This window comes from Lycorma delicatula, chromosome 8 (assembly GCF_047948215.1).
Source record: "Lycorma delicatula isolate Av1 chromosome 8, ASM4794821v1, whole genome shotgun sequence".
Taxonomy (NCBI): Eukaryota; Metazoa; Arthropoda; class Insecta; order Hemiptera; family Fulgoridae; genus Lycorma; species Lycorma delicatula.
The window spans coordinates 92,413,885-92,437,612 of record NC_134462.1 but is presented as its reverse complement, the minus strand read 5'-3'; the positions used below and the strand labels follow the sequence as shown (position 1 = coordinate 92,437,612).

The 23,728-nt window shown below is 28.3% G+C and overlaps 1 protein-coding gene across 1 annotated transcript in view; it reads left to right on the top strand.

Annotated features, from left to right (window-relative positions):
* The window catches only part of zormin, a 513,722-nt gene that overhangs the window by 326 nt on the left and 489,668 nt on the right, over window positions 1-23,728 (top strand). The window contains exons 2-9 of the mRNA XM_075372750.1: window positions 7,226-7,421; window positions 8,337-8,450; window positions 10,256-10,433; window positions 13,698-13,876; window positions 16,028-16,183; window positions 16,308-16,499; window positions 17,610-17,724; window positions 21,110-21,351. Coding sequence (XP_075228865.1) covers window positions 7,226-7,421; window positions 8,337-8,450; window positions 10,256-10,433; window positions 13,698-13,876; window positions 16,028-16,183; window positions 16,308-16,499; window positions 17,610-17,724; window positions 21,110-21,351 — 1,372 coding nt within the window. The remainder of the gene's footprint in view (window positions 1-7,225; window positions 7,422-8,336; window positions 8,451-10,255; window positions 10,434-13,697; window positions 13,877-16,027; window positions 16,184-16,307; window positions 16,500-17,609; window positions 17,725-21,109; window positions 21,352-23,728) is intronic.

Sequence of the window (23,728 nt, the reverse complement as noted above, 5' to 3'; positions counted from 1 at the left end):
GAATTTTGATTATGAAATATAATAAGTGACATTTAGGACTCTCAATCTTATCGTTTCTATTAATTTTATTCCATTAAGATATGCAAAAACCAACTATTCGTTAAAAATGTTTTTCTAATTTCCAAATTTGAGTACAAAACTTTTATTTTTATCACAGGTAAGGAGAAAAATAGTTTCCTCATACTGCACAAGGGTGTATTTTTGCACAAAAGGGAATATTAGGAATATTAGAATTAAGGGAATATTAGGATGTAAGAACTTTATGGAGCCAATACGATGTTCTTACATTGGTTTCTCAGATCCTGGCATCCTCAACATGGTTAAACTAGTAGAGTCAGATCTACAACCATAGAACTAATAATGAAAAAGAAGAGATTGAGGAATGTAGTGCATTACTTAATCTTACAGTAAATTACTGGGGGAGGCATAACTTTTTTTTGGCACTAAATGTTACTGCTTTTGATCACTTTTTTTCAACAGGATGCAGTTTCCAAATAAACTATCCCCCAATACTTTAACTAATTAATTAAACAAAACTTATTTCAGTTGATCTGAAACAGAAGGAAACTGGTTTATTAAATGTTTATTTGGAATTTGGAATTTTATTCTTAGATATAATTTTACATTCCAGCTGATTCTAAAGAATCAAATGATACAGATTCTGTTTCAAATGATACAGAATGCATACAGAACCATATAACTGTACAGGTTTGAAAGATTAATGTTATCTCCTAATCATTTTACTTTTTAAAATTAATTTTTATTTATTTCCATTGGTTCAGTTTGTTTACATGTATTTTAGAAATATGTTACCGCTTTTAGTTATACATCCACAAGTTTAGTCTTGTAAAAAATTTTATTCTCATCAAAATAAATTTTAGATATGAATACAGTTTCATGAGGTGGTGACAACATTTTCAACTTGCTTTCAGAATATTCATCTTACTATTGGTTGAATACTTCTTTTATTTTCTTTTAACAACATCTGTGAATAAATTATAAAGTAATGGGAATAGAACAATACTTCTTTTTTGTTTTAATTTGTGTTCTTCCTGTAACTGATTCCATACTTTATTTATATGCTCAAATAGCAAAAAAAACTAAAAAAAAAAACAACTTTTCAATAACCAAGCATGCTGCATCCTATACAATATCATCTGCTTACTCATCAGAATTTATCATTCTTAATAATTAACAATAAAATACTGTGCACACTGTTATTTTCCTGAACTGTTAATTACCATTTACTACTCAGTATAATATAAATAATTTTATTTTGTTAAATATTCAATGATTTTTTTTTCTAATGAAGAGGTGGAATTATGCTGTAAAAATCTACACTTTGTTTTTGTAATCATTACATATGCTAATTTAAACAATTGTGTGATGTATAATTTTATTGATTCTTCATAATAGTTAATAATGCAATTTATAAACAATAATTAATTACTGTCATATTTCTTTTTATTGGCATTTCTTGCAGACATTTTATAATCATATTCATTATTAGTTTGTAGTATAATAAACCATACACATTATGGCAAATAAACCAAAGATTTGCCAGATTTAGTTTTATAGGGGTCTCTAAATATATTTTCATGGGAAATTATTATTTTTTCAGAAAAAATACATTAGAATTTTAATTTTAATAATAGGAAACCTTGAATTGTGTATAATTGAATGACTCATGGCATAAATTGTGTTACTTATTCGTATATAATGAACAGTATACATAATTGTCCCTTGATTTGCATGGTTTTGATGTATGCAATTACAGTTTAATCCTGCCATGTTCATAAGGTAAAAAGATATATGCAAAAATGAATTTGAGTGTATGTTAATCAGTTATAAGGTAATATTAATAAATGGAAATATGCAAGCATAAGATCTTTTTGAGATGATAGTTCAGTATCTTCATCAGTGATATTACAAATGGTGCTCTTATTTATGACACTGGTCCCAAAGTGTTAGAGTACCAAAAATTTTCCAACCACTTCTAATACTATTAAAAACAGTGCTACTTGCCATACAATAAGGACGGAAGAAACTGAATTGTACTCTTGAAAAGACCTTATGAAATCATGTTTTCAGTTGTTTACCAAGTTGGTTGTGATTTTTATCATTTTAAAAATGTAAACATCATTTCATCAGACTAATTACACAAACAGATTACTGTAATTTTAACATATTTAATCAGCTCAACATCTTATGAATTGACATCAATTTTTAACTTTTTTTTTATTTTAGAAAATTTAGAATAGAAAGCAAAGATTGTAGTGATGTCATTAGTGTTTAAAAATTTTAATTGCACTGCTATATTGATTCATATTTGCTTTGTTGTATGCAATGTTTTATACATGTGCAATTATCCAAGTACAAAAAAGTTTTAAAATATGCAAAAGAAGTTATTTAACATCATTGTGGTTGTAGAATGCTACAGAAACTGCACAAAATATTTTCTTTGTTTATTATCAATATTAGAATAAATTTTTGTTTTATTCATGATGTTTAAAGAGATTTTGTGATAGGTAGACAACTCAAGCCTAACATTTTAAATATGGCACTTTGTTTGAGCTTAAGTAAAAATAGTCTAACCCATCGGGTTGGTCTAGCGGTTAACGCGTCTTCCCAAATCAGCTGATTTGGAAGTCGAGAGTTACAGCGTTCAAGTCCTAGTAAAGCCAGTTATTTTTACACGGATTTGAATACTAGATCGTGGATACCGGTGTTCTTTGGTGGTTGGGTTTCAATTAACCACACTTCTCAGGAATGGTCGAACTGAGAATGTACAAGACTACACTTCATTTACACTCATTACATATCATCCTCTGAAGAATTATCTAAACGGTAGTTACCGGAGGCTAAACAGGAAAAAGAAAGAAAGAAAGTAAAAATAGTCTATTAAAAATTATTTTAAATTGTTGGATTCTTTAAGTTAGATGTATTAATGAACTTGAGCCAGTACGTTTGGATGGCATCAAGTTCATTTAAATCATATTACATCTACCATAATGTAATTGTGCACTGAACATAGATTCTGTTTACTCAAAAACAAAAATAAATAAGTCACTATTATATAATTACAAAACTGTTCAATTTTAGGTGATTTCATGCAAAACCTGAGAATTGAACAAAAAACAGAATTAATAGAATCTTATTTAGTAACCAATCTCTAAACAAATATGAGTTTATATGAAAATAAATATTAAATATAATTTTATAATGCTTTGCCAGTTGAAGTATTTCTGTAATATATGGTATGCTTAGTTTAAGAGATTGAAGATTTAATAAATCTACATACTTGTCAAATGGTTCAATTTACACTTAGACACTTGACACTTAGGAATAATAAACATGTTACTAAATGTGCAGACTCATAATTGATACTAGAGATATACACAGTCTATTACTATCGGATTCTATTTATACTGAACTTCTTTCAAAGTGTAGACCAGTCATATTGAAGTAAGCTGGTTGATGGAGAAGCAAAAGTGTAATTTCTGAGAAAAATAGATTTTTCAACTTGTGGCCCATAAAAATTAAATTCTTTTATACATTTAATAAACATAGTTATTAAACGGTTATCAAGAAATTGAATTTTAACAATAATTTCAGTAGTCCCCCTTTGAGAAATTTATTCTAGGAAGTTGGAAATATTTCTTCTAGTAAAAGACTCTAATAATAATTTGAACTGACATGTATATCCTTGATTCAAATTCTATTTTTATCTAAACAAACAACGTATTCAAATTTGAGTGTGTTTTCCATGTGCTACCTAATCCTAAATAAAATATATGTACAAAAAAATATAAATAAATAAATATTTATAAAAATATAAATGTAAAAAAATATATGTACAAATATTACAGATTTGTTATTAGTGAATAAAATTAAGTCATAAACCAAAGAGTTGTATTTCATAATTTATATAATCTGTGATGTAATGATATGAGATTAAAGAAATTCTAGGCAAATGTTAAAGAGGTATTCTTGGTCAATACAGAAGACTTAATCATGCATGAATAAACATAATATAATATAACTACATGGAAAACCAAGGCTATTATAAGAAATAAAAAATAAACATATTTAAAACACATTTACCAATCCAGAATCAAAGAACTATTATGTAGGACAGTGATTATCAATCTTTTTAGCTCCACCAACCCCCAAAAGTAAAAAAGACGTATAATGAATTTTCGTAACCCCCCCCCCCACACCCAGGACTCAATAAAACTTGTTAAGACTATTTAGCTGCGTTGATAGCGACAGGTTTCAGATTTGTACATGCATATATGAAGTTTACAAACATGACCATTTTACAGGTTCCTACTTGATGTGTACATGCTCCTTGTAATTTGGTCTGCTTGCATAATATTGTTGTGAGAGTGTCACGTTTCATGTTCAAACATGCATATGATACATTTGAACACATCATGATCTTAGCAATATAAAAAAGATGTAAGGGATTGCAGAATATCAGTTTAGTTTTGAATGCGAAGCATGCATCTGTTGCCTTTATTTAAGTTTTTAAAAGCATAGTTTCACTGAAAATAATAATAATTGAAGTTTATGCTTTTTAGTATGTGGTCAAATGGTGAAATAGTTTTTTTTTTAAATTAAATTCTTATTGCAAAATGGATAAATTTGTGAAAAAACAAAGCAAGCCATCTATATCCAGTGAATCAACTAGTAAAACACAAGATTTTACAATGACAGTACTTAAATTATGGTTTGCCTCATTGAATGGAAAGCCACAGTATGTTCTTTGCTTTCAAGTCCTCTGCAATGAAAGCATGAAGCCATCAAAATTAATCACTTGGAAACTAAACATCTAGATCATAAAAGCTAACCCTTGGAATTTTTTGAAAGGTAATTACATACTTTGGAAAATGAAGAAGCTTCTATTTGTAAATCAAGCCATATAGATAAAAGTACACTGGAAGCATCTTATGTCATAGCATTAAGAATAGCTAAGCTGTCCAAGCACCATAAGAAAACTTCATATTGCCTGCTACAATTTATATATATGATCAGTGTTTTAATAGGCATGGAAGAAGCAAAAAAATTGAAATAAATTCCACAGTATCAAGGCGAATTGATGAGTGACATGGCCACTGATGTTCACGACCAGATAATTCTGCAAATGAGTTCAAGTGAATTTTTTAGTATTCAATTTGATGAATCAACAGATGTGGTAAACATTTTTCAGTTTTTCTGTTTTGTGAGATATGAATGCAATCGGGACAAATCAATCAAAAAAAGTATGTTGTTTAGCAAATCAATACCTGTTCACGCAACAGTTCAATGTCTTTTTGATGTTTTTTATAAAGCTACTTACAACTATAACATACAATGGACAAAATTTATTGCAGTATGTAGTGATGATGCAAAGGCGATAACAGGAAAGAACAATGAATTTTTGAAAAAATTTTAAATAAGTTCGTCTCATACCAACGGTGAAATGGATGCACCCCTTCCTTCACAGACATTTTCTTGCCATAAAAAATATGCCAGAAAATCTCAAACAAATTCTTTGTAAATATGTAAAAATGGTTAATTTTATTAAAAGTCAACTATTACAGAATAAACATTTTGCTAAACTATGTGATGAAATTTTCAAAAAGAAAAAAATCTTTTCCGTACAGATGTGAGGTTGTTATCATGGGGAAAAGTGTTAACCCAGTTATTGGAATTGTGAGATGAATAATTAATATTTTGCCAGGATAAACAAATGCCATTATCAATGTTTTTACAGAATAATGAGTATATATTGCTGTTGGCTTACTTAAAAGATGTATTTTTGCATGTAATTAACTTGAATGTGAATTTACAAGGATGTGATAAAAATATTTTATTAATGACAGACTAAGTTCATACTTTCATTAAGAAGTTTGATATCTCGACTATTCACCTTCAAAGCAAAGATTTTGATATGTTTCCACTCACTTGAATCACTTAATCCACTCACCAAAACCATTTAGTGAAACATTTCTACAGGTGCTAAGTTACCAGTTGAGATTCAAGAGCACCTCATCGAAATGTCTGCTGATATAACTTTACAACTACACTTCACATCTGAAGATTTAAATATATTATGGCTTGCTCGTCAAAATAAATATGGGAATTAATTCACGGAAGCATTGAAAATATTAAGCCCTTTCACCACGTCATACCTCTGTGAAAAGAGTTTTTTGTACATAGTTGCGCTAAAAACTAAATATATATAGGAATCGTCTTTTATCACTTGAAAACAATTTGCTTCTGTGTTTCTAACATAGATTTAAATGAAAAACGCAACTATCTCATTCATTTTTTCTTTTCTTTATATGTGTACTTTTAAATTTAAGTAAAACGTTTATAATAAATGATTTTTTCTCATAAAATGATTTCATTATTGTTTACGTGTAAAGTTGTAGGCTAATTTAACAGCTCCCTTTCATATCAACGTGACCCCCAGGTTGAAAAATACTGCTTTAAGTTGTGAATATCATTACATAGCATCTGAAGTTAACCTTCAAATTCATATTTAAGTGATGTTTTAATTTTTGTAATAATTTTTTAGAACATAATTCATTTGATAATTGTGGGAATACTTGAATCTGTAATTTAATCTGTTTTTGTAAAAATAAAAATTGCATTTAATTTCATATTTTTTACTAAAATATACTGTTTTTCAAGTAATATTTTTGGAATTATGTGATCATTGTTTGATTTGTTAAACCATTTAACATTATTTTACAGAACCTTTGTGCTCGAAAAAGCCTAATTTAATTTTTAAAATCCCCAGTTTTCATTATCCCATTTATAAATGAAGTTAATGAAAAGAAAAACAAAACAGCATCCCAACACTTACATTTGTTATTATTGTAAATTTACTGAGCCAATTGACTGGATTAGTGGATTATATGATACAAAGATTTGCTTATAGTTGTATTTGATTTGGATACTACGTAAAAAGATTTTATAAAGTAAAATTATTTAAGTCTACCAAAAACATATTTTTAATTTTTAAATCTAAATATTAATCTGTTGAGAATTTAATTGAGATTCTTTTATTTGGAATAACAAAAAAATTTAATGATTACTGTACTTTTTTTACATGGCTTTATATTAAATGATAATATGAGTTGAGTTTGAAGAAAAATTCTTAATTAATTTACCAATACAGTACAGTATGGTTGTATTGTGTATGTGTGTGATAGCCAAACACTGCTTGTGTTAGTGCGGAGAGTCGCCGGCAAGGTGTGACTGTGGTTGTGGATGGTCAACGCAGTTCGTGGCGTCTCGTGAGACTGATTACAAGACAAGTCTCATATATCCTGGGCTCATCACTGATCTCATTCATAGTATTAAGACCCGATGCATTCTGGGATAAACAACGTGTTGATACATGTGCTCGTATTCATAAAGATGGCGAGGTTTGTATTAAAATATTTTTTTATTCTTTGAATAGTAAATATTTGAATTATTTTTAATAAATCATTTTTTTAACTGATCTTCTGCATCTAACAAGTTGGAATAAAAATTAACAAAATTTAGGTGGAAAATTTTCCAGCTTACCTTCCCTTACCATATAATTACAATAAAGTAAACATTACCTAATTTATCAGTTTCTCCAATTGTTATGATAAGTTACAAATATTCATAAAACATTTTTGTATTTTGTATTATCATTTGTGAACCTTTCCTCTTTACTATGGTTTAGAGAAGAACTGATTACAAACATCAGTAATATTGTTAAAACGGAAATTCTGCTGACTTATCTTGTTTTATTATAGAATTAATTGTAAGATTAAATGTGATTGTTTACTTGATTTCAATGAAGCATCAGAGTTTCTTGATGCATTATTATATCTATAGCAGCAATTTTTGCATCTAATAGCAAGAAACTAATGAAATAAGGCTGTGTAAAAAAATTGATTGATCGTTGCTCCATGATAGTCATGTCTTGGAAAGTTTATCTTAAAATTTAATCATTAATGTGTGATATGAAAAAATAACAATCCTATATAAAGAAAAAATCATATTTTAGGCTTACTACATAAATCTTGGAATTTTCAAATAAAATGTTGTAACTAAAAAAAAACAACATAGTAATTGTTTGTTTACGTATTAATTATTCACTAATTTTTATATTACTTATTTTCTGTTGGAATTATTTTTTACATTTTTTCTAATTGCTGTACAAAGTGAATCTTTTTTATTGCAAAGTGTAAAGAATAAAAAGTATAACATTTTTGTAAATCAAAACTAAAATATTTCTTTTAACTTTAACTGAATTATTTAACTTATTAAATCTCAAATATTATATATTTTTTTTTACCTTTTTTCAGCCAATTCATATACCATTTGGAAGACTTAGTAAATATGTAGATACATCTCAGTTACCAGAAGAGCTTGGTGGTACATGGGTTTATGATCATGATTTATGGATACAGAATCGTATTGTAAGTAACATTTTAATGTTTTGTATATAGTTTTATTAAAATTAACATGTATCTTTTTTTTATGAATTTGAATACATTTTATAAATTGTGATCATTTGTATATGAGTTTTTTATAATTAATAATCGTATTACTTATTATTTAAAGTGGAAAGTTGTGTTCCTTTTAAAGCAGTTAGTAGAATGTAATGTAGTAGTAGTGATAGCAGCAAATAGTGTTTGGGTGGTCTGTTTGCTTAGCATTCTATTTACATTTTTGATACATTTTCAAAAATTTTATGACAAAATCCAGTTTAGGTTATAACTTTGTGACAAAAAATTTCCTAAATTGTACATATAATTATTACTAAAATTATAATAATACGTAATAATAATTTTCTTATTTTCCAATATATGTGTATATGTAGTGTGAGAGTGTGTGCTTGTGTGTGTGCATGTGTGCATTGTGTTTTTATATGTATTTTATATATATATATATATATATATATATATATATATATATATACTATACTCGTACACAACAACATACAAATGCAGGTGATGACAAGTATGTTGATACTTCACATCTTTCTGAGATGTCATGAGTTTGCCTGCTGTAAGAAATTCATTCTAAATGTAACTAAACTATAAATACTACATAATAATTGCCAATAACTGCAGGTATCAGTGAAATAGATATTTATCACTAATGTACATTGGTAAAATTATTATAAGATTATGACCAAGAACAACTTTTAGACCCTTATGCAGAATATATAATGCGTAGTACTGAAAACAATTCATACTACAGTTAAAAAACCATCAGTAAAATTATTTCATAATGTAATGTGACTAATATTTTCAATTAAGAAATAGGGATGCTGTACCTGTGCATTAAGCATCAGGTACAACAGTTTAAGCACCTTCTTGCTACCTCATGACTTGTCCAGCTGATAAGAACTGGTGGTGATTAGTACTCTGCAGTTGTACATACATTTTCACATTGAGATAGATGTCAAAGCGTTGATTATTTATTATTGTCAGCTCCTTCTGAACAAGCCAAGTATGTTTTCACTTTCTGTAATCTGGCATTCAGGATTACCTACCTTAATATTACCTTTAACAATTATTATTGATTGTCTTAAACGGTTCAGAAAGTAAATATTTTAATTTTTATATCAATACCATAATTATATTAATTTACAAATATACTAACATGCAGAAAACTATCAGTGAATAGTTGTTACTAATTAATTATTATTCTTAAATGTTTAGAAAGCATAAAATCATAAAATTGAAATAGTGTTAGTAATGGCATTGGTTTAATGGAGAGGATAGTGTACAGGACATAGTACAGGAGGATAGTGGCAGGACATTAAACAAAGAGTCTGCTGATCTAGTGATCCATCCCTACTGTGCATGTCAGCTGAGTTTTCTACACTTTGTCAAATAATAATTATTATGTTTTTATCAATCCTAACAGAAGTACATCTGTTATTATTCTTTTTCAAAGTTATTCAGTGTTCCCCTATATAAATATACACTTTGAATAAAATGAATATTACTAGATAAATAAGTAAAAAAAGGATTACTAATACAGTATTCCTTTTTAAATTTGTTCATTTAAAATTTTTTTGATATATTTTAATTTTTATTATTTAATGAGTTGTATTGCGGATATTAAGTAATCTTTCCTGCCTTAAGTCTAATGCAGGAAGAAAAAAATTCTGTAACTGATAAAAGTAGACTTTGAATAAATTATTTGTAAAAGTAATTGAATTATAATTTTTTGAATTTATTAATTTATGATCTTATTTTGTTTATTTTAGCAAGTAGAAGATTTTTTAAAAGGAGCAGAACGTGGTGTATCAGAACTGGAACGTGTTCGCCAAAGAGTTAGTGGACCTAAACAAGGTATAAGGCTAAGTACTGCTGAGGAAACATTAGCTGAAAGTTCTTGTCTGTTTACTGATACAAAAGAGCTTGCCAATAGAGTATTGCAAGCAGGTGAGTATGGCTGAAGAGTCTTTTCTTCTTACAACTGTTAGTGATATGTACATACATTTTTTTTTAAAGTTCCACTTTTATAATTCTAACATCCTTTTTTGAGATATTCTTCACTATTTAGTCGAAAGTACAAGATACCTTGGTACTGAAGCTCTTTTGAAATACCAGTTTTGGAATATCATAACTCAATGTGTTGTGTAATTACTACAACTATTAATTAAAATATATAATAAAATATTATCTGTAATGTTAAATTTCTACTCATTAAAAAATAAGAAAGATAATTTCTAATAAATATGAAAGTCCTTTTTTATTAATGTGAATTTAGTTGTAATAATGTTTTTTTCTATCATTAAATCTGTTTAAATAACTTCAAGCAAATGTTTTTATATATAGCAAAACTGAAATTATATTTTCTACTTACAGTTTTTACTTTAAGAAGAGTTTGCATTAAAAGAAGATAAAATAAAAATAAAAAAAGACAATTTTATTTTTGGAATTTTACTTTAATCTAATTTGAAATCACTTGTCTCCAGTGCTCCTAAAATTATAATTTTATAAATATTGCAACTGTTTATTTAAAAGTATTTTGTCATACATAATCTCACTTTTAATCGGTGGATTTTTCTTACTCCTTAGATATTGTCTTTTTTTATTGACTTTCAGACAACAAAACTTTCTTTTCATTAATTCATTATGTTCATACGTGGATAAATAAAAATATAAAAAGTGTGATATCATTTAATTTTTTTTTTTGGAAGGGCAACAACGCTTTTGAATAATCGTCGTCCAGAACAAATATAATACGATATTACAAAAGAAAACACATTTCAATAATTATTAAATAGTTGAAAACAGATGCACAGTCTTAAGAAACAACAAGATATTGGATAGCATCATCGTATTGTTTCCTAAAATATTTCGGTGTTAGTTCCTGATTTAAATTTACGTCACAATGCCATAGAACTCACACAACCCACAATTATGTGGTGTGTCGTTAGTTGGCAGTCGCAGCAAGCATAAATGGGTATATCAGTTTGATTCATTAAGTGTCCATGTGTAAGATTAATATCCCTTATTCGTAAAGGGCAAATAATAACATCCTCTTTAAATATGAAAAGACTCATTTTCAAAATAATGGAATACTTTCTATTAAATAACATTTCAGAACTAATTAGTGATTGTGGAGTTACCACTGAACAAGGTGCTTCTAATTAGTTCCAAAAATATTACAGAAGAAAGAATTACAGTCTTTTAAAAATGAGTCATTTGATATTTATTATTACCAGGTATTTTATGCTTTTTATAAAACAAACTAGTCTTTTATAGAAATCTGCACTCTATAATTAAAATGCATTTAACTGATTTAAAAAAAAGAGGGTTCTCAATTTGACCTGTATATATGTGAATTTACTGTACTTTTAATCTTTACACAAATGCATCAATCTTTCTGTTTTTTGTTTTCTAGAGGAAGTTCCTCTGATGGTCCCACTGTAAGTTTCTTCCAGATTACATCAATGAAAAATTTTTCTGAATAAAACCTTATGGTCATGTAAACAATTTAAGATATCTTTTATATTTTTGTCATTTCTTAATTCTGGAATATTATAATATTATAATTCTGGACAATTATGTGTAGTCTTAAGTTGTTCTGACATTCAAAATATTTTCTCTTGAAACTTTGAAGAAATAGGTTGAAAGCTAGAGATAACAAAATAATACATATTTCTATATCCCAAACATTTCTAGCACAATGCTTCATAGTAGTTATTTAATAATGTATCTTGCCTATGATATATGGTACATTATTTTTTATAAACATTATAAAATGAAGATGAAAAATTCCTCATTTTTTGCATTTTTTCTGAATGGTCTTTTTCATAAAGAATCATTTTTTTTTTGCTAATTCAAAAAATTACTTAAAAGTAACTGTGAATGTTGTACTTTTACTATTCATTTGTAAATTTCAATTTTTGAAGTTAACTCCAAGTTAAGAATAAATAATTTTTGTATTTAATTTGGCACCAATTTAAAAAGTCACAATTTACACAAGCCAGCAGTGATAGTGTTTTTTAGTTTTTGATAATTGATTCTTATGTAATTTTTAGCGTTGAATTTGAAAGTAACCTTCATTTCTTCCCATTATGTCAGAAGTTTTTGTAAATCACATATTTCAAAATGTGTAAAAAGTTGAAAAATTGAAAAAATTTGATCCTCACTCTGAAATACGTGAGGTACACTTGTTGAAAGAAACTTATTATATTTCTTTTTTGCCTTTCGACCATTAACTCACCACAAATATAACAAAAAGAATCTGCAGAATTTTTGCAGCCTCTTGAAGTCATTTTGAAAACGGAAACTTTGCTTTATGGCCTGAAAATATACTTTCCACCGACAAAAACATGTTTGATCATGGAGGATGAAAAAAAATTCAATTTACACAGACTGATGGTTGAAACAGCACTGACAGTAGTTGCACAGTGCATGAGTAACATGGATAGCTGCCAATAGACGTGTTACATCTTGTTAAGTCTTGTCACAACCTGTCGGCCAAGCTCTTCCACTGTCTCGTCATCTTCAACCCCCTCCGCCCTCCTCATCAGACCAATCAATTGTTTAGCTATGAGAATGCGTAGTATAAGCCAAAAACGTGAATCTGTTATATTAGTTTATTATTAAAAAAAAGTTTATGTCTATTTTGTAAATCACATTTTTCACAATTTTTCAATTTTTACAAATTTTGAAATTTGCGATAAATCCTGACATGATGGAAAAAATGAAGGTTGTTATTTGTGGATTCAATGCTAAAAAATACTTAGGAATCAATTATACAAAAGTTAGAAAACATTCCACAACCCAAATTTTGTTGCAAGATTGTGTTACCGATGAATATTAAAAAATCAACATACGCCGTTACATATTTCACTATTTAATACATTTTTAAATCTGATTCGGTTCTAAAAATAAACTGTAATTAATTAAAAATTTTATTTTTATTTTGTATCAGATGATAAGGATTAATAACATACTTACGTCTCTTCAATTAGGTGGCCTATTTGTTAATATTCTGGTTTTTATATCATAATGTGTTTATTTAAGTTTAAATCTAATTAACATTTTTATCACTCTTTTTCTTGAAGTTAAGCATTCATTGTCATTGTTTTAGAATTAAATTTTTAAAAATTAGGGTTAGATTAACCATTTACAATTTATATTTTTATAGTTTATTTAGTTTTTAAAGAAATCTATTTCTGCTTTGTCCAGGAGAAAGACTGTTAGAACGTGTTGAAAAAGATGTTGGTCTAAGTAGAGGAACTATGACACCTCAAGATACTCTTGATACTAAAGAGAAAGTCGAACGGCTTTTAGAAATAATAGAAGGAAAGTTAGTTCTTGTTCAAGAAGCGTGGGAAGACGTACAGAAGAGAATTGTTGATGCGAAGGTACATTAACGTTTTATTTGGTTTTAAAAACCACACATAATTTCAATAAACTTTTTAGTTATATGATATAAAATTATTTATGATCATCTCTTAATAAATTATAATTTACTTTGACTTTAATCAGCCTTAATTTGTTTTTAATGAGTAAATTATATTTTTTTCATTTATTTCCACTGAATGTGTAACTTAAAATTTTGAGTAAGAATATTAAAATATCTGATGTTTTTTCTAGCAATTAAAAAATTTTTATATTCTCAATACTCTCAGTTTTTTTAATAAATTTTTCATGGTGATCACTTTGCTGCTAGAGATTCCAAGTTAGGTTCATTATCCTGTTGCTCCCAGTCAGTCAAGCAAGAAGTACTCCCTGGTGTTCAACTATCAAGCTAATCATTGTTCCTTTCCTTAATTTTTGGGTAGGTTTTTTGTTTTGGAAAAAATTAAATGCTGAAATCTTATTAAACAGTGTTGTTTTCTGTTTGGTAATGATGAAAAGAGATTAAATTTTTAATTACTAGAAAGCATAAATTTTCTAATTTTCTTGTTTTTTGCTGTTGTCTTTTTTTGTAATAATTTTATCAAAAATATTTTTTATTTTTAAAGAACCTCTTATTATCTAATATATCAATTAAATATGATGAATTCCAGCTGTTCTTAATTTTTCCTTTATTTTTATGTTTTTCAGGAAAAACATACTCAGATTTTACTTAGATTTATTCTATTTCTTTATCCAAATTTTAGATTTTTTTTAGCATGTGAAATTATTAAAACTCATATGAGTATGTAGCAGTCTACATTTTATCACTTTATAAAAGCTTAGTTGTGGAGGGGAACATGGCTTTACGAGTTCAATTATTATCATCATCTTCAGTACAGAATAATTTGTTTTGTTTAATACCTAATTAAAATCTGCTACTTTTACTGAAAGCACAGAAATCAGGGCAAACTCTTTCACCAACCAATACTCACGAATGAAGTGTTTTCAAACCTTTGTTTATATTAACTTTTTTCTTTATTTTCAACAGTAGAATATGTCCTGAAAGTTTGTCACATTCTTCAGGAATCACTCTGTATAAAATGTCCTTCAGTGATTTATCTGTAAACTTAACATATATATATTATGATGTATTTTTATATCTATATCTGTAGGTTTTATATTTTTCAAGATGTATCTTCTAATAATTATTATTATTTTTAAAGTATTTCAAAACATATCCATATGTACTGGTTATTGTATGTTTATTTTTTATTAAATGTTCTGCCTTCTTAGATCTAATGTTTTTATTTTTATATGCCTTGTTGTATTCTGTTTTAAATCGCCTGTTAATTTCTCCTATTTACATATAATTTCATTCATTACATGTTATTTTATATTTCTTGTTCATTAATACGTTCTGCGCTTAACCCTTTTGTGCTGAGCTAAAGGAAATATAATTGAATATAGACTTTTCGTTACTATTACAATCACTGAAAAATCTTCAAAATTTACAACCACTTGATAGGATATATTCATCTTGTATTTATGTGAAAAACAAAGTTAATCTCATGCTGCCTGCTTCCTAGATTTCTAAATTTACTTTTTAAGCCATTTCATTTAAAATTGTTTTGTTCAACAGGTTTTCAAAGGGGTGTGCTTTGGATCTTAAATAGGTTTATTAGACCTTAAATACATTTACGTTATTTTTAATAAAGTATTTTCCTAATCTTGACTAAATTATGTTATGCATTTAATAAAATTGTTTCAAGATCAAGAGAAACAGAAATTATTATAATTTATGTATTTACTGAAAATTATGAAAACTGCAACATTGAGCAGACTGAAAGCCAGATGACATCAGAGATAGGATAATATGTATAAAAAAATATTTATAGATGTTGTTTTATACTGTTTCACCATAATGGTAAAAATAGATTTAATTATTAACATTATTTATATATGGTTAAATAATTTGTGATACAGTTCAGTTAAAACATTTTTGAGTTTAATAATGCATTCAGTAGTTAAAAATAAAAGGAAGATAGATCTAGGTTGATTAGGGAGAGATTTACTATACATTTATTATTATTCTTTCATTACGATAACTTTTATCATCATACTCTTTATTTTTTAAATTAATTGTTTTGTTTATGAATTACACGTATTTTTAACAGGAGGTGCATGTCTTAGAAGATGGTGTTAGAAGAGTCACAGACTGGATATTGGGGCCAGGAGAATCTATGCTGAATGCTCAACAAGAAGTTGGTTATGATATTGCTTCTGCCGAAGAACTACGAAGCGATCATGAAACATTAGAACTACAGTGCAGGGTACATTACTCAATATTATAGTAATAATATTTTAATTAAATTATCCATAATAGTAATTGTTTATTTAATTATTGTTATTTTGGTATAAATAACTGTCAATAGTTTCATACACTTTTTTTTATAGGAGACATATGGGCATTATGCAGAATTGTTACATAAAATAGATACATTAGCTCAGAATGGTGTTACATTACCTGAAGATTTAAAATCTCAACGAGACTTCATGGATTTTGTTTGTCGTAGTTTTGCTACAAGGCTTGAAAGAAGAAGAAATGTATTAATTACTTCCGCTAGATTTTTTCGTCTCGTTACTGAAGTATGTTGATATATTTATTTTTAATGTTCTTTATGTACTACTTAAACTAAATTGCTTATTAACTAAAGCTTCTTACTAAATAAATATATTTATTCTTTTTAACTATTGAATATTTAAAAAGCAATTAATTTTGTACCCAAGTTATTTATCTCTAGAAGAAGTCTAGCAAAAAAATGTTTGTCAATTAAATACTTCCACATTACACATTATCACTGGTAATGCTGTTCCTTCAAGAATCCTGTTTTTATTCTCAGTTGGTGGTCTTTTAATTTTTGATGAAAAACAGTTTTTATCAAATCATAAATCATTTATAAATATTAATTAAAAGATTAACAATGCAAAATCAATGATATTAATGTGGTGCTGACATCTGAGTAAAAATGCTCTGATCAGAAGAGATTGTAAATGGATAGAGTTTTCACTGCCTGGAGGATAGCTTAAACTTTCCTCTAGATTGCATTGTTTCTTTCATCCTGTACTAGTTATTTTTGGGATCATCCTTTGTTATTATCTAACTCTTTTCCTTAACCTTACTTCCTTCTTCTCAATTTTAGGTACCCCCAATAGGTACACACTGAGGATAACAGAACCAGTAGTATTTGATATGATCCTATAGGTGGGATTACTAATGAACCAAACAAGAGATTCTTGTCTCCTATCTGATGGCTGCACAATAAGCCTAATAGCTGAAGTGCCTATTGAGTAAAACCTGATCCACAAAATACTATAAAACAAGACTTCTGGTTCTAATAACCGACATTTAATTCTTTTAACCAAGCTCTTGTGTATCACTCTTTCAGAGTTGTATAATTTTAATGGATAATGTTCATTTATTTCTTAATCTGAAATAAAATATAATTACAAGATTCCATCATTTATTAATTTCTTTAAGATTGAAATTTAATTTGCAGTAAATTGTTATACTGGAGTGAAGAGTTAGAAAATAACTTAACACATTAACTTAAGGAGACTTTTGTAAATATTTAAATACCATTTACTAAACAAACTATTTATGTTTAAATACTATATATATAGTATGTTTAAATATTATTTATTTATGATTCAGATATAAATGTTTACTCGTGTATGTATTAATTGTCTTTATTTTAGTATTTTCAGATGACTAGTGAAGTTTATGAAAATCTTGTAATGTGTACAAACGTAGAGTCATTAGATTCTGCCCACTGTACCCTACTTGAACTCCAAGAGAGTCAAGTTGATATTGGTTAGTAATTTTTAATTACATATATATATATGTTTGTATCTAGTTGTTGTAAACTTATTTAAAATACTTATTTAATTTCTTACTTTTACAGTTATTTAATACCAATTTGTTTTTTATCTATCTATTAACATTCACATGTAATTTTCTGTTACATTTTCTCTTACAAAGTTTCTAGCTCTATAATTTTTACCTGGAATTTTTTTTACAAATATACTACATGTTCTTATGGTTTATTTTCCTTAAGTTGCTTGATTTTCCTCATACTTTAACTCAAGTAAGACTTCTGTTATTTAATTTTTGAAACTGTACTCCTATTTTTCAATTACTCTTTCAGATTTTTTTTCTCTCAGTCTCACTGAATCATGTATCAGACAAGATTTATGAAATACATTTTAGATATTTTATATTTATAAAATAATATTAATTTATTAAGAACTTAATTTAAAACACCCTTTTATTTGTGATTTTGTTCTGTAAAATAATTTCAGGAGTATATTATTATTTTTATTTTATATAAGAAGCCTTTAAACGGAGTAGTTTGCAGTTAAGTGGTCAGTTGTTGATGTACATTATTTATTTTTACTTATGTTTTTTTTTTTTAATTTTAATACTAAAGTAGAAGAGGATGATACACCAGGAGTTTCTTATTTCGACATTAAAATGATTGAGGTGGACGAAACAAAAAATATTCGTTATATTAGTATTAAAAGTTTAACATAAAATAGAAAAGAGTGGGTGGGTATATAACATCAGTATTTTTAATACTGAATATATATTATTTATGTATTCTGCAATTTTTTTTTTATTAAAAAATTATTAGTTTAATATTGATATTCATAATGTACCATGTTTGAAAAACTGAAAATTTATCAGCCTGACAACAGTATACATTACTTCTGATTGTATTATTATACATGTGTTATTGTAATACATGTATTATTATTGATGACAGTTATAAAAAAAAATTATATTTGTTTTTAAGCTAAATTCACCCTATGTTAGGGTGAATAACTTTGATTTGAAATGTTACCAAAAACATGTTTGTTACAAAATGTACATAATATTCTAAATGAACAAACATAATTAAATCAAACATACTCCTCAAATACATCATAAAAAACAAAAAACTTTCAAAACTCAATTTAGTTCCACTTCCAGTAGCACCATAACATTTAATTCTTGCAGTAGCAGTCTGAAGTAACATAAGCAGAAACGAGCTTAGACATAGGTAAAGTTTGTATAACTTTCATCTTATAAGATAGTATTGTATTGTAGTCAAGTTTGATAACTTTCAACAAATTTATTTCTGTCGTTACACAACTGAAGTGGTGCATTTTCCATTTCCTGCTGGTTAATGCTGTTTACACCTAATTTTAATAAATATTTTACTCCTTGAAATTTCCATATATATGTACTATAATAATTTTTTTACTTATTTATCTGCTCCTGTAATATGCATGCTACTCTCCATATTTTTTTTTGTGATGAGAAATTAATTTTGCAACATATGAAAAATGCTAAGCCTGTCAGGGATTTGAACATACAACCTACCAGATGAAAGAGAAAGATATTTTTCATTTGCCATAGAGGTCAGCCATGATAATAACAGAAATATATTACTAATGTAATAATTGGTAATATTGACCAATTATTTAAAAGGGGTTGTACTAGAATTTCAATAACTGACATTATAAGTGTTGTTATCTGTCAATTATATGTGTTTATGTGATAAGCATATGTTCTTTGTCAATATAGAAGAGTGTTCAAAAAGTGACACAACCTTACGGGAAAATGAGTAATTTGCAATAGTAGTTGAAAGTGGCCTTCATTATGCACCCATTCACATAATTGAATGCAATGTTCCACACTCTTAAACGTGTAACATTTATTGAGAAATTGCAACGACACATCGTTCAATTTCGCTCTGCCATTCAGAAATAATGTGAGGATGAGTTTTGTAAGCAGCATCCTTAGAATATCCCCACAAGAAAAAGTCAGGAGGGGGATAAATCAGGAGACTGAGGGGGTCACAACCCCTTCAAAATCACTTGTCCATAAAAACAGTGATCCAAGAAAGTCATAGTGTATTTGGACCGCAACATTATCCTGCTAAAACCACATGTACTCTAGCTGATCTACAAGTGTAGTACTTACAAATTATTACACCATCTGTATGTAGAGCTCACTGTTCACTGTACCATGAAAGAATATCATGAACATTCTACGTACGTGGCATTGCACACCAAATACTCAATTTTTGTCTGTGCAGCTGATGTGGATTTTCCATACATCAAATGTATCAATTCTGTGCATTCACATATCGATCAAGATGGAACCATGCCTCATCAGACCAAAACCAGTCATCAAGTTCTTCTCCGTTGGGGAAGTTACAGATGACATGAACCACTGACAAAAAGCTACACGTTTTCCAGTGTCTGCAGAGAAACACTAGTGAAAAATTCAAATTCTGTATGGGTGCATCTTTAAACACTTGTGCAATGACGTGTGGGCACTACCAATGGAGAGACCAGACAGGCTAGATAGGTGTCGCGCAAACTTCTTGGGACTAATAGAATATGCAGCTTGCACGTTGATAAACTTTTCTGGTGTTAGCACTTTTTGTCGACCACTTTTGGCTGCATCTGTCACATTCCCTGTCTCTTAGAATTTTTCGTAGAGCCACTTGATGGTGAACTTGTTTGGTGCATCCACACCATACTCTTCTGTGAAGGCATTCTGGGCCTGGTCATAACTGGCACATCTAATGTATTGGGAGACAATAATCTTCTCTGCTACATTGTGTTATCCATTATTCCTCAATTTTTCTCAAATTAAAATGCAACAAAAGAAGGAAACATTCTTCCATAAGGTTGTGTCAGTTTTTGAACCCTGTATATTAGTCATTCATCAGTATTCTCAATTTTCATCATTATTTCATCAACATTAATTCATCAGCATTCTAAAATAGTTGGCACCTCTTTTTGCAGAATCATGCTCTGTGGTTTAGCCCGATTTTTGTTTTTTTTATATGGTTGTTCCTACAGACCTCAAAGCCCATAAGGGCTATTGACAGAGGGGGTTGGCGGAGGGTATCTTCCCATATAGAGGTCAGTTCTTCTCAGAATTCTGTGAGTTACTTAATTATGGTTGCACAATTGCTAGCTATAAACTTGATGAAACATTCTTTAACTGAGTTACTTTTTATTAGAAGTAACAAAAAGTAACAAATATATTGACAAAATATTACTCTAGAATAAAAAGAATGGAAAAATTAATCAACTAATGAAGTGATTACTAACAAAAGAATTATTGTTTATAAATAATTATTCTTATCTTACTAAGTTGTCCTGACATTCTTAGTAATTATCAATGATTATTTTTACAGACCTTGTGGAAACAGCATTAGTACGTGAAGGAGAAAAATTATCTGATATATTAGCTATGCCCGTTAAAGATGCATTGGGTAGAGAACTGGAAGTATGTTATGAAGGTGATATAGTCAATGTAAGAGAAATACTTGATATGACAACAGCAAGAAGACAGTTATTTAGGGATAGTGTGGAGTTACAACGTCTTACATTACAGCAAGCAACTCATATACATGATTATGAACAAGATGCATCTCAAGTAAGTTTAGTTCTTTTACAGATTATTAAAACTTTTGGTAAGAATTAATCATCGCTGAAATTACTATAAATTTATTGTTTTTATATAGCTTTTTTGTTTTCAGTGAGATACTTTTAACTCATGTTTACGGATTTACTAATGAAATATAAAATACTAATATATAAAAACTTATAAATATAAATAAAATTTTGAAATTGAGCAAACTTTTACATTTATAGAAGGAAACATAAATTTAATCATTTGGGCTGGAACAAACAAAGTTTATCTGAAAATAAATAGTTTTTAACAATAAATAGAATATTCCAACATTTATTTAAAAAAGAAAAGTAAGTAAATCACTCATTTCAGAGTGGTGTTTTTAAGACATGTTGTTTATACCATTGAGGACTACTTTGAGACCATTAGTTAATATTTATTACATTATCTAGAAGTATATTTAATCTCTGTCATGTTTGTTTAATACTTTATCTTTCCCAGTTGTAATGTCTAAATTTTATGCTGTTTAACTATGCTTAATATGTGACTTTTATGGGCAGTATCTTTATGTTATGATTTATTTCTTTATATTTGGGTACTGCTTCTATAAGATAATTTTTAAAGTGCAAATATAAAGTGATGTTCCTGCAATTTACTCTTACACGCATCTTACTTGTATTTTGGATTTCACAGTGTGGAATTTGGTAGAGTATTATAATTATGATTGTGTGTATTTTTCTTATACAAGTAGCATTATTGATTTTTTTAAGGTACTCGAGTAACATTCTCTTCTGAGACTGTTTATAATTGCGTATGATAATTGTTCAATAATGTTATATATTTTCTGTTTGTGGTTTTTTTGGTTTTGTTTCGTATTTTATGTAATATGATGTGTATATAGCTGGATAAACAGTTATTTGCATGATCTATACAATTAATTTATGTTAAGTTCTTTAGCATAATTTTCAGTTGATGATGACATTAAATTGATAAATAAAATGTTACCTATGATTGATTGCGCTGACAAAGCAACTGAATAAAAGCTCTGAAAAGACCTTCTGGATATTCTACAAGATAATATTTCCAAATAATTATTTAGAAAGTGAATCCTTACTTTGATTTGTTTTTCAAGAGCTTCTTGCATTTTGTTCTAAAACCCATTGAATACAATATCATATTTCTTTTTCATCTTCTGTGATGTTTGGATACTAATCAAAAAAACCTAGTGAATATAATTGTATCTTACTGACCTATAACTTTTTTGATTATTCATGATAAAAACTCCTCACCATTTTTCATTTCAAAAGATTAAATGTAAAATTGCATTGTGGATTTTTGGAATGTGCTTATGTAGGACATAAGTTAAATCTTCAACAGGTAAAAGTAGTGGCAAAAGAAAAATATACCTCTGGAAAAATGGATTGTAGATTTAGTCAATAATTAATCTATCTATTCTACAGCATGAGAACTAATATTATAATAAATAAGAACAAACTGGACTCTATATCATTTTTTTTCTTTCCGTGAGAGGATGAAAATTTGCTTTCAGACATCCAGCCCATACTACTGGGTGTGTGAGGTTTCCTGCCAAAAACTCACTAAGCGGGGACACTAAAAAACCACCCCCTAAAAACAACATGCCCCAGTACCTGCCATGAAGGCATTACTCAGGACATGCTGCTGTCACTGCGGGTCAGAGTAATGGGCCCACAGAAGGCGTGGGTAAGCACAAACCTTAAGAAGTCCCTCACGCCTCTTTACCGAATGAACAACAACTCGCAAGTGCAGACTGCCACCAACTCCATGTATGAGCAGTACACCAACCTACACCCCTAAAGCTTTGCGACAGATAATTTTGCTCACAAGGCAGGAGATGATGTTTCATGTCTGATCATTCTCAAAATAATGTTCTCAGGCATCAAGAGGCGCAACTGAGCATAGTCCCTCCGCATTTCCTCCCAAATATGGCAGTGGAACATCACATGCTCTGCATCATCCAGCTCCCCACAGTATGGGCACAAGCTGTTGCCCACTCTTCTGCAGCGAAACAATTACTGCCAGAAGCAGCCTTGGTCCGTCATAAACTGCGTGAGTTTGTAGTAGAGCTCGCTGTACCTCCTGGTGATCCAAGGAATTAACTTAATCTCTTTCGGAATCAATCCAATAGAACATCATATGCAGCCTACCTGTCTGTTCCTGCATATATTTCACATCTCATCTGTGCTAGTAACCCAACAGGTGGCATTCTAATTCTTTTAAGTAAAATTAATCTATTGGAGTAAACTAAAGCACAGTATGTTTACAAATTGAAAACATTTTGAGACCATTGTTATCTAAATCAATCAGTTGATTCCACTGAAAAAAAGAGAAAACTTTGTAGATCCTATTAATTTTCATCCTA